The sequence below is a fragment of the Bos javanicus genome, chromosome 12 (assembly GCF_032452875.1).
Source record: "Bos javanicus breed banteng chromosome 12, ARS-OSU_banteng_1.0, whole genome shotgun sequence".
NCBI classification, from domain to species: Eukaryota; Metazoa; Chordata; class Mammalia; order Artiodactyla; family Bovidae; genus Bos; species Bos javanicus.
This window is the reverse complement of record NC_083879.1, coordinates 85,269,692-85,290,831: the sequence shown is the minus strand read 5'-3', so window position 1 is coordinate 85,290,831 and position 21,140 is coordinate 85,269,692. Positions and strand designations below refer to the sequence as shown.

At 55.7% G+C, this 21,140-nt stretch overlaps 1 protein-coding gene across 1 annotated transcript in view; it reads left to right on the top strand.

Moving 5' to 3' along the window:
• The window catches only part of COL4A1 (collagen type IV alpha 1 chain), a 132,996-nt gene that overhangs the window by 93,788 nt on the left and 18,068 nt on the right, over positions 1-21,140 (top strand). The window contains exons 21-40 of the mRNA XM_061435369.1: positions 867-1,031; positions 3,480-3,575; positions 4,927-5,010; positions 5,566-5,636; positions 10,030-10,221; positions 10,760-10,928; positions 13,661-13,753; positions 13,842-13,946; positions 14,512-14,609; positions 15,118-15,268; positions 15,474-15,587; positions 16,436-16,603; positions 16,719-16,808; positions 17,608-17,760; positions 17,906-18,004; positions 18,116-18,205; positions 19,226-19,365; positions 19,952-20,078; positions 20,170-20,250; positions 20,659-20,757. Coding sequence (XP_061291353.1) covers positions 867-1,031; positions 3,480-3,575; positions 4,927-5,010; positions 5,566-5,636; positions 10,030-10,221; positions 10,760-10,928; positions 13,661-13,753; positions 13,842-13,946; positions 14,512-14,609; positions 15,118-15,268; positions 15,474-15,587; positions 16,436-16,603; positions 16,719-16,808; positions 17,608-17,760; positions 17,906-18,004; positions 18,116-18,205; positions 19,226-19,365; positions 19,952-20,078; positions 20,170-20,250; positions 20,659-20,757 — 2,385 coding nt within the window. The remainder of the gene's footprint in view (positions 1-866; positions 1,032-3,479; positions 3,576-4,926; positions 5,011-5,565; positions 5,637-10,029; positions 10,222-10,759; positions 10,929-13,660; positions 13,754-13,841; positions 13,947-14,511; positions 14,610-15,117; positions 15,269-15,473; positions 15,588-16,435; positions 16,604-16,718; positions 16,809-17,607; positions 17,761-17,905; positions 18,005-18,115; positions 18,206-19,225; positions 19,366-19,951; positions 20,079-20,169; positions 20,251-20,658; positions 20,758-21,140) is intronic.

Below are 21,140 nucleotides of genomic sequence, written 5' to 3'. Positions count from 1 at the left end.
AGTATCTTAAGCTGTGGTTTTTAGAACCCGTCTTTGAAGTTGCCCCGGCCTTGTCTGCTTTCAGGCCGCCCCGCCCGCCCTGTGCTGACTGTGGAGGCCCTCGCCTCCCTGCCAGCCTCCCTGCCTCATGCGGATCACCAGGGCTCAGGTTCACAGCTGGGGTCCGGGTCCGGCCGTCCTTCCTGGGAGCTCTTCCCCCCTCCGCTCTGCTCTTGCCTGGGCCAGCTCTTCAGGGTCACCTCCCTGTCCACCCTCCTGCTGCGGGCCCTCTCGGAGGCTGGCTGTCCACTCTCTGGAGCAGCAGTCGCTTCCCCCGTGGCCGCCTGGACCACTGGGTCCCGAGCGCTTCATCCAGACCCCTCTGGGCTGTCACAGGCCCCTGCGATCTTGCCCCCACAAAACTCGGGCCGAACTCACCTGCCCGCGCTCGCTCCGCCCACCACCGTGGCATCGCGCTCTTCCCCAGGGTCGCCTCCCCGTCCTGACTCCTTTTCAGCTGGTTCTGGCCCAGTTCCCACCCGCTCTGCGTGCTGTCCACGTCTGTTCTGCTGAGCTGCGTTTCTGTGCCTCTTCTCTCTGAGCAGACATGGAGCGTCCTCTGTCTGGCCTTCTGGGGCCGCTGTGCTGAGGGGACGCACAGATCTGAGAGCGGGCACAGTGAGCCCCTGCGCCTCACAGGGACTTCGCAGGGAGCCCCGGCCCAGCTGCATTTACCTGCGACAGCTGGTGCCGTTCTCACTGTTTAAGCAGCCCGCGTTCAGCGGTGGTCTGCTGGTTGTTTTCCCAGGAACAGAGCGAAGGGAACCAATGATTCTATCGTGAGACTTGGTGTCGTCTTGTACTGTGAGGGTCTCTTCTGCTTCCAGGCTTCCCGACTCCGGGGCTGATTGGTGCCCCCGGCTTCCCTGGCGACAGAGGAGAGAAGGGTGAACCGGGCTTGCCGGGCGTGTCGCTGCCAGGACCCAGTGGAAGGGACGGGCTTCCCGGCCCCCCCGGCCCCCCCGGGCCCCCTGGGCAGCCGGGCCACACAAGTGAGTACCTTGTGGGCGTGTCCTGTCCAGGACGGGTGCAGGCAGGGCTCAGCGGGGCTGGGGGTGGGGTGCCCGAGTTCACGTGCCGAGCCAGAGGCTGGGTGTCCAGTGACTTACGGATTATCTGCATCTCACGTGGGTGTCTTTGCCAAGTTAGTCACCGCAGAAGGGATGCTGCACATGAACTAATGAAGCTGGGTTAGGGGAACAAGAGCCGGCTTAACCTGCATCTGAAGGTGGGAAGCAAGCTGGTACTGACACAGACACGTGTGCGTGGGTGCGCACACAAACACACATGCACACACACACACGTATGCACGCACACGTGCACACACGCACACGCGCACATACACACACGCGCACACGGAGAAGGGGCTGCTCTGTCTGTGTGGTAACATAGTAAGTGGCTTCAAATCCGAACGGTAGTTTACCTGGGTTTTTCTCATCTGTCCACCATCAAAGCTGAGCACAGAGCATGAACCTGTTGACTCAGTGAAGGGGGTTCTGTGGCTCCAAAGTAGCCCCAGTGCAGAGTATCAGAACCTTTGAGGGGACTTGAGCTAACGGCTCAGGGGGCTGGGTCTACACTCCAGCCTGTGCAGAGTGTCAGAACCTTCCAGGGGACTTGAGCTAACGGCCCAGGGGGCTGAGTCTACACTCCAGCCTGTGCAGAGTGTCAGAACCTTCTAGGGGACTTGAGCTAATGGCGCAGGGGGCTGAGCTGACTCCATCCAGCCTGTGCACAGCAGAGCGACTGCAGCGTGGCTCCTTAGGCTGCTGGAAGGGGCTCCCGGAGGTGCCCATGGTTGACTCCCGGAGGGCAGACCCAGCTTCACGGAAGGACTTCTCGTGGGTGAAGCTCCATAAGGAGGCCAGATACGCCGTAGACGGCATGAGTGCCTCCAGATGGGCACCCTCACTGGGAACCCGGAACCCAGAACCCAGTGGCGTGCTTTTCCTCGTTAATGGGTCATGAATGCATCCACTGTGACTTCCCGGGGACTCCCATCCCTTCTGATGAGAAACATGGAGAATGAAGATCAAATAGCGAAGTCCTAGAGGCATGCAGCACAAAGGCACGTTTCTCTGCATTTCTGAGAGAAGCTTGTGGGCATCAGAAGGGCCTTTGGGTGCTCATTCACTCATCCCTTGGTCACTTACTCGTTCAACAAACATCGGCGTGCCTACGATGCCAGGCGCCACCCTGAGACCTGGGACAGAGCCCATGAAACAGTCCTGACCTCCTGGGCCGTGCACCGTGAGGCAGAGACCAAGTAAATCAGTAGCTGATGGGGTAGCAGCTGGGGCTACAGATTCAGGAGGAAACGAAGGCAGGAGGGGAACAGAGGTCGGGGTGTGGGCAGGCGGGCCGTGAGGTATAGTTTTAAATCGAGTGATCGGCAAAGAGGCTGGTGAGAAGCCAGCCGTGGGGAAGTCTCGAGCCTTCTCTTAGTATTCTGCCGGTTTTGAAATGTGAACAGCTCCCGTGGAAAGACGTGAACTTCTCCCCGCCGTGGATTGTGCGGGGCATGGGAGTTGAATGCCTTGTGACGTTTACCCTCTCGGTTTCCCAGTTCCCTTTGCAGGCTGTGCAGATCAGGTGGTGCCCATCACAGTGTGTGAAGTGGTGATTGCATAAATGAGAGTTTTGCACAGATGGGGCTGGTGTGTGGGCTGCGGACGCAGGAGCTGCAGCCGTGGATCGCTGGGCTACAGTCGTGACGGGTGACCGGTGCAGCCCGAGTTGAATCACTCGCTCTGTCCTTTTCCTTCTAAGATACTGGAGAAGGAAGTGCTAACTCTATCACTGTGTGTGTCCAGAAGCGATGCTGTTTTTTGGAACCACAACAGATGGCGTGTGTGTCACTGCAGTTCATGTTCATGCTTCTTCACGTCAGTGACGCTCAGGGTTGAATCAGAACAATTAGGGGTGTTTTCCCACGCGCAGCCTGCACCTCTGAAATAATGAGCACTTTGCTGTGAGTCTTCTCAGCAGGAAAAAAAGGCATAAAGTTTCTCAGGTCTCTGTTGACCTCACAGATGTAGGATATGGACAGCCCATCACTCTTTGAGCCTCAGTTTCTGAATCTGTAAGGATCATGGGATGTACTTTGTCGTAAGGATGATGGTGTGTACTTTGCAAGACAATATGAAATAAGGTTCAGGACGGGGCTCAAGAGCTGAAATACGTGTTAGAATCATAAAGTAGAAACTTTAGCTGTGACGGCTTTGTGACGGGGAGCGGACGGAGGCTCTGTGTGCTGGTTGCGCTTTACAAGTTAACGTACTGGGACTGTATCTTGTCCAGATCACAGCTGGATTCCTAGTACTTGTCAGAAAGCCTGAACACAGGGTCATTTTGTAACAGAGACTGAATTAAGAGCCGGTGAGAACACCTGGCTTCAGCTTGGTGGGCGTGATCCTGTAACTGTTAAAAATCCATTTCAGATGGAATCGTGGAATGCCAGCCTGGGCCGCCAGGGGACCAGGGTCCTCCCGGAATTCCAGGGCAGCCGGGGTTGACGGGCGAAGTTGGAGAAAAAGGTAAGAGGTTTAATTGTTCAAGAAAGGGTGACTGTGCGTGGGCGTGTGATACATTCCTTCATACGTACCGGCTTTGGGCGGATGTGGGTACATTCTTCATTTGAAGCTGTCTTCAAAGTCCCTTCCTTGAGACGCCTCCCGATGGCCCTGCTGAGATTACTGGGTGCTGGAGAGACAGTTATCACCGGGGAGGCAATGGGGGCCTTGAAGTCAGAGTCCCTCCCTGTGGTCAGCAGATTAAATTCCCAGATTGATATCTCCGTGCGGTCCTCTGGTTCAAAGTCCGAGACTCCATTCTCCAGGAATGCACATCTTTCCAGCCGTCAGCCCAATCACAAGTGTGCACACAGGATGTTCACACCCCTGTCTCAGTTCCCTTAATCAATGTGAGCAGCTCTGAGATGGTGGGTCTGCCGACTCTACCCGGGGCTCTGTTTTATCTTAACCTTCTCAAGGGTCTGTAATGCCAGCCCAGGACCCAGCATAATCCCCTCACAATCTTGGGAACATGGCTCATCTCTGTACAGACAGGCCTGCCTTAGCATGGACTAAACCAAGGATGTTCTGGTATTTATACAGTATGGCTCTTAATGCCCAGAACAGAGACAGTGTGGCCCCCACAGGACTGATCCCTCTGGGCCCCACGTCTGGCTTTAGATTGCAGAGAATCTGCACTCTTCAGAAGTTTAACGTGCAAAGGCCTGGAAAACGTCTCAGCACTTTGACAACCATGTACATTGCAGAACCCTAGATACAGTCGAGGTTTAGGACAGAGGCACCAAGACACCCCAAAGGCCTTAGCGTAGTTTGAAGATCAAGAGGCAAGAGATTCACATTTCCAAAAAAATGCGTGTCCTCCCGTCTTCCGGCTCTGGGGTTCCTCTCATCGTCCCTCTTCCGTGTCAGGTCAGCTCTTGATTTTGTTTTTACTCCCCTGTGTCATCTGTCAGCCTGGAACACAGGTTCAAAGTCCCGGAGTTAGAGGGGCAGTTTCCTAAGAAACGCTAAATCAAAGAGAAAGATGATGGGGAGTTTCAGAGTTAAGAGACAGAAGGATGCAATTGTGTCATCTCAGGCTGATGAGCAGAATGGAGTTCTGGATCACGGTGGATTGAGACAGGGCCTGTCCCTCTGCAGGACAGAAGAATGGGGCTCCTTAGAAGGGTCCCCATGGTCGCCTGTGACCGTGCTGAGGGCAGAGGGCAGGCCCCGTGTCAGGGACCCACAGCCCCTGGCAGCTGGATGCGTCCGGGGCGGGCGCTGGGTGGACGGTGCCTCTCCTGCGCTGCCACTGTGCTGCAGGGCTTTCTGCTCCCTTGTTCCGCATAATGCTCCGTGTGTCCTGTTTTAGGTCAAAAAGGAGACAGTTGCCTCGTCTGTGACACAGCAGAGCTTCGTGGGCCCCCAGGGCCACAGGGACCCCCCGGAGAAATAGGTAAGACCCCCAGTGTGAAAGGGACTGGGTTGGGATTTGCTTCATTGGGTCAGAACCTTCGCAGTGAAGCACGTCTTACATGCCTGACCCGATGGTCTGCATCAGTGTTAAAGCAAGAGATGAGAAGTGGACCTGCCCTTCCAGGATTTGTCCATTTTGTCGAAAACGATCAAGATGGCCTACAAATTCAGTGTCAGGAAGGTTTCCTAGTGAAAGGGTAGCAGCAGGTGGTTCACACAGCTCTGAAAACTTCCTCATCTCAGAGGAGGTCACCGCCTGCTTTGGTGGAAGTGTTCCCTGGATGGGCGAGCAGGGATTCGTAACCATCCGGAGTCAGGGGTCCTGGTGTGCATTCCAGGGTCACTTCCCCACTTCTGAGCCCATTTTAGGCATTTTTTGGTCATTACTCTCTTGAGATTCTTTAAACATCACCCACTTTGTATAAAATCTTTGCACTTCTGAATCTTGAAAAAGGAAGTATTTCAAGCTTCCTAGAAGTTAGAAAGTGTCTTGTCAACGATGTGCTGAATTTTCCCTCCCTCCGTCTCTTGCAAGGTTTCCCAGGACAGCCAGGAGCCAAGGGTGACAGAGGCTTGCCCGGCAGGGACGGTCTGGAAGGACTGCCCGTAAGTAGACCAGCCTGAGTTCCTGTACGTGTTACAAGCTCCACTGAGCAAACCAGCAAAGGCGTATCTTTTTGCATCTGCAAGTGGACTCTTGCTTTATTTGGGAGCCAGTAAAGGACTGCTTTGTGGAACAGTTAGAATTACCCGCCATGTCCTTCCTGACTGATTGAGCTGAGAACGGGCTGAAGCATTGAATCCAGAACCCTCATCCCAACTTGCTGGTCTTCTCACCCGGTCAAAATTCAGCAGCCACTTAACCTGTGTCCAGGTGTGGCTCAGCGCTGGGGGGCTCTTTCCCACGGGGCCTCGAGGGGCTCTTGCAGCCAATGGTGCCACGAAGGGTCACGCCAAAAGCCACGCTAGTGAGCTGTTGGCTTTCTGCATGACCATCCATCCTCCACCAGATAGCCTAGGACCCCTCAGTGAGTAAGCTCGGCAGTGATGGTTTCTATGGTGTCGGGGGCAAACGGACCTATCTTCTTCTGGAAATCTGAGCTATTCCTTTATTCTCATTATTGCAGATATAGATTTTGAAAATTCCTATCACCAACATCTATTATAAAGATGCTTTTTCAAACCTGTAAAGGCAATATCTCAATCTCAGGATGTGAAAACTTTCAGTTAAACAGAATATCAGTTTCTCAACCTTTCTACTTTGTTTTAAAAGGAGTCATTGAATAGGAAATTATAGTAATGATCTTAAATATTGAAGGACATGACTTTCGTGCGTGTAATCAGCTTCTCTGCTAAAGCTTTTAGACCTCTGGGGTTTCTTCTCACATGGTCTTTGTTCTTCTAAGTTCAGTAAGCATTAACCAGCTTCTCCAATTTCTTTCATTCCTTTTTTCTTTTCATTTTTCTTTTGTTCTAAATTGAACATTAAATCTTTAGCTTTATTCTTTTTTAGGTGTACAAATTACATTTGTAGTTTAAAAAGATATTTCTGAAGGTTCTATAAAAGTGGGCCAGGCCAAGAGTGAGTTGAGATAGGAATGAAACAGCTGGAATTCAATGGTTTTCTCCGTTTGAAGTCAGATCACGGGCCTCTGCTCTCCAGAACTTCCCCGGTGCCTGGGGAGCTGAGTTAGAAGTCGCAATTGTTTAAAATATTTCTAAATAAGTTGTAAGTTCACAAAGCTGGGAATGCTGACTGTGGTGGGGATCAAAGTCGGAACCACTTTGAAGGCCACAGACAGCGTCTGGACGTGGTCTTTATCTCCTTGGCCTTTCTGGAATAAAGATTTCCTGCTTCGAGTCTGCCTGGAACCTGGTTCAGACACCCACCCCTAGATCCAGCCCCAGACCCAATAAAAATGAGGAAAAAGAAAGGAAGGGGGATGGATGAGGAGAAATCATGATGAAGAAAAAATGCAGAAGATGTACAGCAAAAAGGCAAATCCCTGAACCTTGTCCGTCAGAGCTCCTTTCTTGGGATAGAAGGAAAACACTTCTAAAAACTGTTCTGTGGGTAAATAACTTGAGACGATGATGGTTTTCCCTTTGGTAGGTGCAGTGTCACAGCTCCATGGTTAAACTAGCTCGGAAATGTGGTTCCCTCATTTCGCATTTGGCTGGAGGCTAAAAGAGGCTCTGCAGACCAGGAGAGCCAACTGGAAAGCAGATTCCAGTGAAAACCCCTCTGGTCCTGCACTTGGCTAGGGTGGCGCTTCTGAGACATGTCCTCTGAAGGCCGAGAGTTTGATTCTGGGGAGCAGAGTCCACTCTGAGACGCTGAAGCCCAGCCCCCAGCAGGTCTGGGGTCACTGGGAATGACCTGCGTTGGTTGGATGGAACGTCTCCTGAATTTTCCCAGGGCGGCACACTTTTGGGAAGACGAATGCGCAAGTCGTCAGATCTCCAGTGTGTGCAGCTGAACCACCAAGGCAGCTTTTGATTCTTCAGTATTTATCTTAAGGGATGAGAATCAAAAGACCTTTAAATCGTTTAGGATTAAGAAGGTCTGTGGCAGAGAAACCGCATGAGATGTCCTTGGGGTGTAAATGTCACTTTTCAAAGAAACCCTGGATTTCTCCCTCAATGCCTGACAAGGTCATCGGTATGGGGGAAAAAATTGTATTTTTCCCACCCTGTGCTCATAGTATTAGAAAGCACTGTATCTCTAAGCTGTGAATCATCGACACAACATAAGAGGTGCTTCTGTTTTGAGAAGTTCTGCACTGGTTGTAATTCCTTACCCTGGCATTAATTTTTTATTGATGGATATTGCTGGTTCAGCATGTCCTTCCTCCAGCATCTCCCTCTTGGAGACAGACACACAGAGACAAGAAAGAAAGCCTTGGAGCCTTGGTCTTGCCCTCAAAGCCCTGAAAAGCTAGTGGAGAGATGAGCAGGCAGTGAATGTCCCTGAGAGCAGGGAGGACCCCAGGCTGCAATGTGGTAACGTGGGAACAGAGCTCCTGTGTGAAGAGGTTTCTGAGTTTAGCTGGGCGTCATCACCGACTCAATGGACATGAGTTTGAGCAAGCTCCGGGAGTTGGTGATGGACAGGGAGGCCTGGCGTGCTGCAGTCCATGGGGTCGCAAAGAGGTGGACACGACTGAGCGACTGAACTAACTGAACTGAAGGATGCACGGGAGCTAATATTAACTCGGAGAGAAAACGCTACAAAATACCACAGCAGCTTTCAACCAAGTAATGACTTCTCCCTGACCCCTGCTAACCTTCCCAGCGGGTGGCTGGCGGAAATACTGCGTGGCCCCTCCGGGGACCGGCACACGTAGGTCGAGCGTTTTCCCTGATCCCCCAGGAGAGCTGAGCGAAGTGTGCTCGGCTCCCAGGGGCACTTCGGCCCAGGGCCAGCTCCGACCAGCGGTGTCTGTCCAGCGGCACTTTCTGCCAGGATAGACCTCCTCGGTCAGCACTGTCCCGTTTGGGCACCCCTGGCTGGTGGTGGCTACTGAGTCCTTGAAGTGTGGCTGTGAGACTAAGGAACTGAGGCTTAATGTTAAGTTTTTAAAGAGTAGTGGGCAGTGCAGCCTTTTCGCCCCTCTCCCGACTTCTGGAAGAGCCCTGGCTGTTTTTGGCTGCGTCTTTGAGAAGGGGTAACTGCCCGTCTGGGCGGAGCAGCCTCCCCACAACTGAGCTGGCACCGTCTGACTCCCCGGAGGCCAGATGAGCAGATACATGTCAGCCCCACGGTGATGCCTCCCTAGCATGCCAGCCCCCAAACCCCTCTGAGCCGAGCCCCCACGTCTGTGTCCGAGGCAGGCTTTCCTAAATAACACCTGACTCCACGGGGCCCACAGGGTGTAGGGGGACCCAGGATGGGCTCTGCGGCGGGAAATCAGTACTTTCTGGCGTGCGGTCCTGGACATATCACTGACCTTCTCTGAATATTAGCTCCTCACCTGCAGAGTGGTCGTTCCCGTGGTTTCCCTGCAGAGTTGGGTTAAGAGTCAGGGGTGCCCCAGGATGGGACACCTTGCAGGCGTGTGGGGAATGGGAGCCGTGTTGACGTCTAAAGCTTGTGTAGAGTTGGGTGTCTCCCTGCCCCCTGGCTCTCTCCATTGAGGAGCCCAGGTTACACATAGACACAGAGGTGTGTGCGTGTGTGAGTGCGTGTGTGTGTGTGCATGTGGTTCACAGACATCCAAAATCCATTTAAAAGGGAGTTTACAAAAAGGGGCTCAAGCCACACGAATCCTGCCTAGTGAGCAGGGAGCCTGCAGACTCCTCTCAGAGAGCAGCTCACTGAGACAGTCGTTGGAAGCCCTGGCTCTTCCCTCTGCTCGGGAGGCTGGAGGAAGCACCTTCCAGGGGTGTGGGCCTCCCTTGAGGATCCTGCCTTCCAGGAGCTGAGAGATAGTCTCTTGGGAAACTTACTCGTGTTCCATTGACGGCTCAGCGTCGTGGTTACAGAGATGGCCGGGTGCTCGCCACGGGCGTCTCCTCTGCCCAGGTGCCTTGTACTCTCTCATCTCTTCCGGAATTAGGGCCATGAGCATGGAAGGGAAGCTGCATTGATTTCAGCACTGGTCAGACGTGGAGAACGTGGCTGTTCCCAGCTCTGGCTCTGGCTCCTGGGCCCAAGGAGTCTCAATCCAGCCCCTGCCAGTCAGAGCTGACCTGTTCTGGGCAACGTTAGCAGTTGTGAAAGGCAAGAAAGTCACCGGGGACCGGCCCACGGGCTGGGGACAGCTGCTTTTCTGTGCCTGCCCCTGCCAGCAATCCCTCCTAAAGGCTTTTTCAGGGCAATGCGGCAGTGAAGTCAGCTCAGGGCTTGGTCACAGAGCTGCTGGCTGGCTCCCAGACGGGGAACGAGGAAACCTACGCCCATTCCCACTTGCCCAGGCATCCTGGCTCCTCGTTGGCTCTGCGTTGCTCTCTGGACCAGCGTCTTTGCCGGGGGCATCATCAGGTTTTGTTCTTGCAGGGTCCGCAAGGTGCGCCGGGGCTCATGGGCCAGCCGGGAGCCAAGGGCGAGCCCGGTGAGATCTACTTCGATATACGGCTCAAAGGCGACAAAGGAGACCCCGGCTTCCCAGGCCAGCCCGGCATGCCAGGCAGAGCGGGCTCCCCCGGAAGAGACGGCCAACCGGGTCTGCCCGGCCCCAGAGGCTCCCCGGTAGGTGGATTCCCAGACTCTGAATGTGTGCTTGACGGATGGATAGGTAGATAAACGAGTCATTGGTATCATAACTGCCTGTTTCCACTCGGGGGTCATTGTCATAGACAGACTCGTCTCTCGTCCCCTGGGAAAGCTGTGGTCTGTAAACTCGGGAGCTGAGGACCTCGCCTTGAACAATGAGATGATAAGGGGGCCACTGTCTTCTGATGGATCTGGGGGAACTGAAAAGGTGCCCAGCTGCTGGGTGGGAGGTGAAGTTTAAAGTTAATGGCGTTCAAGTCACCCTTTCAGAGAAGATTCCAGAGATAAATGCCTTCCTCTGCGGCGTGTGCCCTGGTCTGGGGGGAGGCAGGCAGGGTGATCGCTCTGCTGAGATGGAAGAATGTGGTTTCGCTGATTAACTGCAGGTTGACCTTTGCTGACGGGTCACACAGCCACGTTAGACCCTGGTCACTCATTTACCGCAGATGCTGGGAGTGTGCGCTGGGTCGGAGCGCTGGTATGTCTGCTGATAACTCTCTCTTTTTCACTGCAGGGTTCCGTAGGATTGAAAGGGGAGCGTGGCCCCCCGGGAGGCGTCGGATTCCCCGGGAGCCGTGGCGACATCGGCCCTCCGGGGCCTCCAGGCTTTGGCCCGATTGGCCCCATTGGTGACAAAGGACAGATAGGCTTCCCAGGAACCCCGGGGGCCCCAGGCCAGCCAGGTGAGGCCCGAGGTCCTCGGGTGCTGCCCCAGAGCACCAGGAGCCTGGGCACAGCCAGGTGCGGGTGTGGGTCTGGTTTCAGTCCTGCCAGGAGGTGGACTGTGGCCTGGACAGGTCCTTCCTTAGCATTCCCATATGTCATCCCTTCCTTTATGAGCTGGGCTGGGTGATGTGTGTCACATCTGGATGACAAGAAGTTGAATTTAAGGTAATTTCCTTGTAAATAACTATGCCATGCATGGCAGCCCTCTCTAGTATTCTTCCCTGGAGAATCCCATGGGCAGAGGAGCCTGGCAGGCTCCAGTCCAGGGGGTTGCAAAGAGTGGGACATGACTGACGCGGCTTAGCACCAGCACGCACATGCCGTGTGTACCAGCGAAAATCAGCCCTTTCTGTGGATGGTAAACGAGCATAAGCCCCTGCTCCCTTTTTCCCCGATGCGTGGCCCGTTTTGGCTTCTGTGTCTCCCAGGCCACGTCCTTCCCACCCCTCCGCTGATTGCACACACTCAGTGACTGACCCACAGTCACGTCAACCTGGCTCTTTAGCTCCATGATAGTTTCAGTCACCTGAGAGTTTTCGTGTTGCTCTGGGTGCCACGCATGCTGCTTTGTAACCGGAGAGGAAGCAAGCCAGAGCTCCCACCCTCCCAGAGCCCACCACCTGGGCGTCAGCAGAGGCCGTGGGGGGCAGGCTGTGTGAGGGGTCCCACGGATGTGCTCCACGGCATCGCCGTCACTGGTTCATCGTCAGGGACCGCAGGGAAGGGGGCTCGCCAGGGCCCGCACACAGCTGCTCACTGTTAGCTGACTGTGATTCACTGGAAGGACTGATGCTGAAGCTGAAGCTCCAGTACTTTGGCCACCTGATGTGAAGAGCTGACTCATTGGGAAAGACACCGATGCTGGGAAAGATTGAGGGCAGGAAGAGAAAGGGACGACAGAGGATGAGATGGTTGATGCGATAGACGTGAGTCTGGGCAAACTCCAGGAGATGGTGAAGGACAGGGAAGCCTGGCGTGCTGCAGTCCGTAGGGTCGCAGAGAGACTCGACCTAGCGACTGAACGACAACCGAGGAGAAAGGGAACACTGACATGGTTGCCTGCAAAACTTACAAAAGAAGAGATCAGGAGTGACCGGGACACAGAGGACGTGAGCTTTACTGAGACGTTTTAAAAGTTGGAGAAGTGAGTGAAAGGTGGCCGGGGATGATTCCCGTGGCGTGAGCAGGAAACCCCGAGGAGTGCAGTGACTCAGCAGTGGATGGTCAGGGTTTCCAGGAAGAGCTGCCCACCATCCCGAGCCGGTGTCCAGCCCCAAGTTCCACCAGTCTCGGCCCCACTGGGAGCCGTCATCTCCCTGTGAAGGCACAGTGTAGAGTCATCAGCTCAGTACCGCAGGAAATGCCAGCAGCCTTTGATGGAAGTCCAAACCCAGCTTTCTGTGTCGGTTATTCCTAACGTCATTGCTAGGTAATCACTGGTTACTTGGCCTTAAGTTAGAACTTACTTGTTTGCTGTTTAGCAAGGATCTGAGAAATGTCTCATTCATGATTCCTTTCGGGGCAGGACATCCTGGGCTTGACTTAGGAAGCCCCTTGGTCTTGGAGAACGGGCCCTCCTACTCCTGATTCCCGGAGCACCGTCTCGAGTGTTCTTTGTGCTTCTCGAATCTGAACATGCCTGCTGCTAAGTCGCTTCAGTCGTGTCCGACTCTGTGCGACCCCACAGACGGCAGCCCACCAGGCTCCGCCGTCCCTGGGATTTTCCAGGCAAGAGTACTGGAGTGGGTTGCCATTTCCTTCCCTGAATCTGAACACTTGCAGAGTGTAAATAGGAATCAGCTTTTTTTCTCAGCCAGAAACCACCACCATCAGAAAAGCCAGTGGGGTACACAGAGGTAGGTCTTGAGAGGATGAGAAGAAGGCTCCCAAAGGTGGAAGGCTAGCAGTGCTGTTGGTCAGTCTCCACATTCTGGAAGGTCCCTGGGCCATTCCAGACCCCGGCAGCTCTGGGGTTAGAGACCCAGCTGCTCTGATCGGCCAGAGCTGTGTTTACTTTGAGGATCGTAAAAGCCTCGTCCCCAGGCCTGGGCCTGATAGCAGAGATGTGTTGGGGTCAGGCCCCGGCGGTTCCCACAGTCTGAAGCTAACAAGAGTGCCGCCGCCCTCGGGAGGGCCTCGTTATCCTGAATTCTTTAACGTAGGCGATGATTCAGTGGGGATGAGGCCCGTGGTCCTTCCCTGACACAGCTCGATCCTGACACCCAGTGGTCCCCTCAGGCATGGGCGCCCGGGGCTGGGCCTGCCCCTCCCAGCTTGCAGAGGGAAAGGAGGCTTTTCTGGGCTGCTGGCGATAACCCTGCTCGTGTCACCCGCGGAGCAGGTCCTGAAGATGGCTTCCAGCGGATGGGCCTCAGAGCAGCGGAGAGCCAGTCCCATCTGAGACGCTCAGAGGGGCCAGCCAGAGGGTCCTGACTTGGACAGATGGTGACCCGGGGTTGCCTTGCTGTCTGTGTGCAAAGTTTTCAGCTTTTCGTGACTCTTGTTTTGGACACGTAAGGGATGCCTGTGTCGACCAAATGTCCGGGTCAGTCTGGACGTTTGTGAAGAGGCAGTCGGTCTCTGTGAGAGAGGCTTCAGTGGGAGGAAGGCAGGGAGGCATGTGGACAGGGCTGCTCTCCCGGACGTGAGGCTGCGGCCCTCACGCCGAGCGTTTGTTCTCTTTCCCCAGGTCCCAAGGGCGAGGCGGGGAAAGTCGTGCCCTTGCCCGGCCCCCCTGGAGCAGAAGGACTTCCTGGGTCCCCCGGCTTCCAGGGGCCACAAGGTACCCTTAGGATTCTCACCGGTTCACCTGGGGGCCCCCTGGGAAAGTGCTCCTGTTCTCCTCTGACCACTGGCCTCTCCTGCTGCAGGTGACCGAGGTTTTCCTGGAAGCCCCGGAAGGCCAGGCCTCCCTGGAGAGAAGGGCGCCATCGGCCAGCCTGGGATTGGATTTCCTGGGCCTCCCGGCCCCAAAGGTGAGCCCTGCTGGGGCCTCACGAGGGGTCTTGCTCACGTGTGGGTTCAGGGACTTCTCTGGCAGTCCAGTGGCGAAGACTTCACTTAGTCAATGCACGCGGCACGGGTTCAATCCCTGGGCAGGGAACCAGGTTCCCGTGCGTTGTGTGGCGTGGCCCAAGGATTTTTGTTTTTTAAAGATCCAGGTCTGCACTGGGAGATCCGGGCTGGTTTTCTAACCAGGCAACAGGGATGCCCTGACCTCACTCAGAGTCCCCAGAGTCTAAATCGCCATTCCCAGTCTGCTAATACTGGTGTGATGTGTTTGCAGGGAGCAGACAGGAAAAAAAGTTTGCAAAGTAGGAAAGGAACGGAGGGACAGGACAGAGGGAGAAAGAGGAGGGGGTGGCCGGCACCGTGAGGGGTCCCTGCCCCAGCTGCCCCCACCAGGCCCAGCACGGTCTCATCTTCCTTGCTGACCCCTCAAGTCTGTTCAAGTTCATCTGAGCAGGTTAAAGAAGTGGAGGATGTCAGGAGTAGTGTTTTACATTGATTTACATAGATTTTTTTGACTCTTCCAAACAGGCGTTGATGGTTTACCTGGAGACGCTGGACCTCCTGGGAATCCGGGTCGTCAAGGCTTCAACGGCTTACCTGGCAACCCCGGTCCACCTGGACAGAAGGTATGTTTCGAGCATTCCCCAGATTGCTGTCCACATCGCTGTGATGAACTGGACACATAAATCATAGGCTGCTAATCCCACGGGGTGTGTTGGGTCAGCGTGTTTTATGTGAAATAGCATCAGACAGGAAACACCAGGGGACGTGGGGCAGCACGCAGCGCCGCGTCTCTGCAGAGGAATCGCTTTTTTCCGCTTCGCGTCTGGGCTGTTGCCCGAGTGCGTCCTGGGTCTCCGTGTGCAACGTGTCCTTTCGGGAGTGGAGGAAGAAAGCAACATGAAGCCCCCAGGGAGGGTGGGCCGCAGCCGCTCTCAGCTTCCGTGATAGGGACATTTGGGCCCAGGAATTGGTGGTGATGGGGACTGCGCTGAGCGCTGCGGGGTCCTTAGGCGCCTCCTCCATGGCCCGAGCCACAGATAGCAAAAGAGCTCCCCAAGTGCACGCCAGGTGTGACAGCCCACAAACCTCGGCTCGGAGGGTCACCGGCTTCCCTGTGCTGCTGGTCTCCAGGGCGAGCCTGGAGTTGGTCTGCCGGGACTCAAAGGCCTGCCCGGGATACCTGGCATCCCCGGCACCCCCGGGGAGAAGGGAAACGTCGGAGGACCGGGAATTCCTGGAGAGCACGGCGCCATCGGCCCCCCAGGCCTCCAGGGGCTCAGAGGTAACGTCTTACGGGCAAATCCAGCTGGTGGCAGGGAAGGGGCCTGTTTCTCGTGTGGCCTCAGAGCCCCTACGAGGCCCCAGTAAATGTTTGTTGAATGAATGATGAGAACCCTGGACGGCTTCCCGGCACCTGGTGTGGTGGGTGCTGCGCCCCGACACGGCCGTGCCCCTGTGCGAGTGGTCACTCTTTCCTCCCCATCCAGGTGACCCAGGACCACCTGGATTTCAAGGCCCCAAAGGAGCTCCGGGAGTCCCCGGAATCGGCCCCCCTGGAGCAATGGGCCCCCCCGGAGGACAGGGACCCCCAGGGTCATCAGGTGATACTGCGTTCTTCCAGAATGCCCCCTTTCCCTAACTCACAGTCTGTGGCTCAAAGGGGAAGAGGCAGCTCTTTTGTGGGTACAGCTCTATTTTGTGGGTACAGGTTTGATGGCTCAGGTGGTAAAGAATCCATCTATAAAGCCGAAGACCTAAGTTTGATCCCTGGGTCAGGAAAATCCCCTGGAGAAGGGATAAGGCAGCCCACTCCAGTATTCTTGCCTGGAGAACTCCATGGGCAGAGGAGCCTGGCGGGCTTCAGTCCATGGGGTCGCAGAGAGTTGGATAGGACTGAGCGCCTAACACACACACACACAGAGTCACGGATGCCATTCTCTTCCTCTCTCTGAACTTGGTTTATGGCCAGAGACACTTCCCCCGTATTGTATATTCAGTACCTTTTTTATTTAATTCAGAAGGATCGGCGCCTCTGTCTGATCCTTCCACAGGAGGGGTAGTGAGTCGTGGGGAACACACAGGAGTCCGCGTCTAGAAGCTGCTTCTGCCTTTATAACCATCGTCAAGTGAGACAGTGGTGGTGGGCAGCAGAGGACAGCCAGGGAGAGCCACGCGGGGGACGCTGGGCTGAGTCTCACCACCGCAGAAGGGCTGGGGAGGAGCCTGCTGCCAATGCCCCGGCGGGCAGAGGGAGCTTGGTCTTGGGACAGGGCATGCCCAGCGGCAGCCCCACACACCACTGTCTGAGGACGGGGAGCAGCTCCATGGCCCCCGCCCTGATGAGGCCACAGCCACATGCCTTCTGCAGAAAGTCACGGGCGCACGGGGTTCAGGGCACCGCCGGACACCCCGCCAGTCCTGCTGACGCCCCTTCTCTTCCCTGTCTCAGGCCCCCCCGGAGTGAAAGGAGAGAAAGGCTTCCCCGGCTTCCCAGGCCTGGACATGCCGGGCCCCAAAGGAGACAAAGGGTCCCAGGGGCTCCCCGGCCTGACGGGGCAGTCTGGGCTGCCTGGCCTTCCTGGACAGCAGGGCACCCCCGGCCAGCCTGGCATTCCAGGTGAGCGACTGTGAGCTCCACCCACGTGGGCCTGGGGAGGTGCCTCCCGGCTCTTGTTCACGACTCTCGTTCGGCCTCCGCCACCAACATTCACGCTCCTTCTGTCCGGCCACAGGTCCCAAGGGAGAGATGGGAGTCATGGGGACTCCAGGGCAGCCCGGCTCGCCAGGGCCAGCGGGCGTGCCAGGATTGCCAGGTGCCAAAGGTAAGGAGCAGTGACTTCAGAAAAGCTTGTGTTGTGTATGTCTGGGCCCCAGTGCCTTGTGGGAAATTCTCTAATCATTGTAGGTTGTAGTTCATCCCAGGAAACCTAGGAAAGAAGAAGATCAAGCGAGGGGTCCAGAAGTCCTCCTCATGTAACTCATGATTCATGGGGATTACTGTGCCCTACCAAAAAGTCAAAGAGAAGACAGGTTTTGGGGTTTTCTTTGTTGGTACCGTTGAGTTTTGTTTTTTTAGAAATAGTGGAATCTTCAATCATGCAAGGTCAAAGGAACTGAGTCTTTAGAGTCAAAGTAGCAAACAGAGCAAGTTTACAAGTCTTAATTTTTATTTCCTATCATGACATTTAGTCCAAAATAATATTGTTTTTTTTTTAAACAAAATTGACTTTGAACCTTAGACATAAAAGTGGTGATTTGTGTAGTTGAATGGGACAGAGCTCCCCTCCCGTTACTTCATGTAGAGTTGAGGGGTCACTGTGACCAGGAGTCATGAAGGGATTTAGGAAGGAGAGAAAAATGTCATTTATTCAAATTGAGAGTTGAAGTCTCATGTGTTGGAAGTATCAGCAGATGATGAACTCTGGAAACGGCTTATTGCCCGTCTGCCTGGCGTCACTTGCTCTGGGTGAGGCGGACGCTGGCCCTTGAGCACCGCTTTCGGAGAGGCTGCTTCTTCTTTGTTCCTTGTCCGTCAGTCGCTTCTACTGGCCAGAAAGAAGGCACGCTGGTCGCTGCCCGGGGCCCTTGGCCACGTGTCACGCGTGCCTCCTCTCTCTGCAGGGGACCACGGCTTCCCCGGCTCTTCGGGACCCAGGGGAGACCCTGGCTTCAAGGGCGACAAAGGCGACGTGGGGCTCCCCGGCAAGCCAGGCTCCATGGACAAGGTGGACATGGGCAGCATGAAGGGCGAGAAGGGAGACCAAGGCGAGAAAGGTGACGTCGGGGAGCCCCACCCGCGGGGCGGGGCGGGAGTGCAGGGGCGTTCAGTTCTTCCCGCACGCTGACGCACCAACCTGTGTTTCTGCCGCTTGCTTTAAGCAGACTTGCATCATCATTTTTTTTTTCCTGTGTTGTACAGGACAAACTGGTCCGACTGGTGATAAAGGATCCCGGGGAGACCCGGGAACCCCAGGTGTGCCGGGAAAGGATGGTCAGGCAGGACACCCCGGGCAGCCAGGTACAGTGGGAAGTCCAAGGTCGCCCGCACGGCAGGGGCTCGTGTGGGGATGAGTTACCTGTCATTTTTCGTGGCTGTTGATCTGTTGGGTTTTTGTCTTTATGATCCCAGGACCTAAAGGTGATCCAGGTGTGAGCGGGATCCCAGGTGCTCCGGGACTTCCTGGTCCCAAAGGATCCACTGGTGGAATGGGCCTACCAGGTATGTGGGGCTTCGGAAAGGGGGCTTCTTCCAGGCGTGCCTGTGGCACCTGTCGGGCTGCTGGGGCGAGCCTTACGTGAGGCCCACTGCCTGAGGACATAATCCAGGGAGACGTGTCTTTTACACAGACTCACATCTTCGTGTGAGACCTCTTGCCTAGGGATGGTGGGCATTTGGCTGACCCTATGACCGTGGCTTAAAAAAACAGACAAAAGCCCTCCCAGTTTAACAAGATCAACATGGGTGGTAGGCTGTGGGCTTCCTTTAGGTGTGTCTATCTGGATCCATCGAAAAGGCGATTAATTCTCCACTCAGTTTTCTCAGCACCAGAGGCTCCTGCTCTCCTGACATTAGCTCAGAAGACTCTCCTGGGCCCTCTGCCCTAGTGCTGAGCTGGCTTCACACTTTGCCATTGGCATTTGCTGCAGTGGCAGCTGCCGCAGAGGAGACAGAGAGCTGAGAGCTGAGGGGCGCAAGCGGTCTGGCTCCCAAGGCTTCTCAGAATCTCCTGGGGCCACAAGCCAGGCCAGCAGGCCTGCTCACGGCTCCTCCCCAGGCCTGTGAGAGGCGCACTCTTTATTTAAGATATGAACGTCCAGCTGCTGGGGGCACCTATTTATAGATTAGTCTGACTGCCCACATCAGTCGTGGAAGCAGGCACACTTCTGTTCTCCATGACCTGCGTCACGCCCCCTCTGATTCATTTGGGTAGTGAAGTTTGACTGCAGAATAAAGGACAAGGAAGCCGCTTTATGCTGTTGGGAAAGTAGGCATGGGCTGAGCGGTTAGCATATTCCTTTCCCCTTTGTAATGTGACTGTCTTTAAAAAACAGGAAGGCTGTTTCCCAGCGTCCTTCTCCCAGGCGGGATGACTGGCCCCTGCCTGGACGACGCACAGCCCGAGAAAGGAGGGATGTGTGTTTTCCCGCCTCCTTCTCCACTGGCTGTTGAGGCGCGTTCTTATTTGTAATATTAGCACGGGCTAACCATACAACCTGCTTCCGTTGTGTGTGTTTCTAGGAATGCCAGGACCAAAAGGTGTGGCTGGCATCCCCGGCCCGCAGGGCATTCCTGGCTTACCTGGAGACAAGGGGGCAAAAGGAGAGAAAGGGCAGGCGGGGCTGCCTGGCATTGGGATTCCAGGACGGCCCGGGGACAAGGTAACTGCGTCCCGCACGAAAGCCCCTCCCACCTGTTTCTGGAAGCCCCTCCCATCTGTCTCTGGAAGCCCCTCCCACCTATCACGTAGAAGCCCCTCCCACCCATTCCCGCAGAACCCTGTCCCACCTGTCTCCCTCCCTCACCAAAGGCTGCCAGGGAGTGTGTAGTAAGCAGTTCTGCACAGTGAATGAATCCTAACGGAACAGTCTCCCCGCCTCCCCCAGGGAGGACCCGAGACTTGCTGAGAGCTGGAGCAGCAAATTATCGTGGGGCGAAGCGAAGGAGGAACTAGAGAAGCAAAACAGGCAGCTGCTCTTTGCCGCTGGGTTTCTGGCTCCTCCTCGGTTTCCAGAGTGGGCTTCGATTCCCTCTTTAGAAATCCAGAAGTGGAGTTCCGCCAGGCAGGAGTTGTTGCGCCCGCGTGTATACAGGCGGTCGTCCCTGCACGCATGTGTATACAGGCGGTCATCCCCGCGCCCGCGTGTATACAGGCGGTCGTCCCTGCGCCCACGTGTATACAGGAGGCGCCTCCAGACCCGTGTCTGGGGCAGATACAGCATTAATGGGCCCAATCTCCACCCACAGGGAGACCAGGGCTTAGCAGGATTTCCCGGAAGCCCCGGCGAGAAGGGAGAGAAAGGAAGCACTGGGATCCCAGGGATGCCCGGGTCCCCGGGCCCCAAAGGCTCCCCAGGAAGTGTTGGCTATCCGGGTAAGTGGGCCAACCTTCTCCCGAGTTCGGGGTCCGGGGGTGGAAAGAGAAGGTCTCGGTCACGGGAACTGGGTGTTCCGCTCTTTCTTAGGAAGCCCTGGGTTGCCTGGAGAGAAAGGTGACAAAGGCCTCCCGGGACTGGATGGCATTCCTGGCATCAAAGGAGAAGCAGGTAGAAACCACATTTCAGGATACGTGGGGGCCTGTGGAGGGAGGTCACGGGGCGTCAGGCTGGGTGACCTCTGGATGACCTGTGGGGTCACACCTCCTCCTCCAGTTGAATAGACTGCGTCTGGGGGCGCTTCCAGGGTCTTCCAAGGTCTTCACACCACTTACACTGGAACTGGTTTTAGAAACAAGTTTTCCTAGTTGGCATGATTGATGGATACGCTTTGTCTCCGCTCACTCCAGCTTTTGGGGGTCAGCACCCAGTGATCCCTTCTGAAGGGGATTCAGGAGCAACTTCCGGGAAGCCGGGCCTGCTCGGGGAGTGGGAACGGCCCCTCAGAAGCATGTTGGGAACGGTGGTGCATTTTCTACACAGACCAGGGTGCTGACCAGTCTGACCGTTCTCTTTGAGGTCTTCCTGGGAAGCCTGGCCCCACGGGTCCAGCTGGCCAGAAAGGGGAGCCCGGCAGCGATGGAATCCCAGGGTCGGTGGGAGAGAAGGGCGAGTCAGGTACGTTGCGCGTCCGTTCCCTCTCAGAGTGAGGCTGTGCCCTGGAGCGCACGTCTCCCAGAGCTTCCCATTGCTCGCTGAGTGACCGGGGCCCCGTGTAAGGTGGCGCCTGCGTTCCATCCTTGCGTCTATGGGATGGTGACGTGGATGCCTGGGCAGGGTGGGATGAGAAGGGGAGGGGCAGTGCTCGTTTATTCCACAGGTGCTTCTGGGCACCTGCCCTTGAAATGGCCTGAGCTCTTGTGGTGAGTGAAAGAGACACACGCAGAAAGCCCAGACCATTGCTTTCTCTGCCTGGCCTTCCTCCCTTTAGACAGATGGTCCTGGGAATAGTTGCTGTCCCCTGAATCTGCTCCTCTCCCTGATGGGGACATGGCCACTTG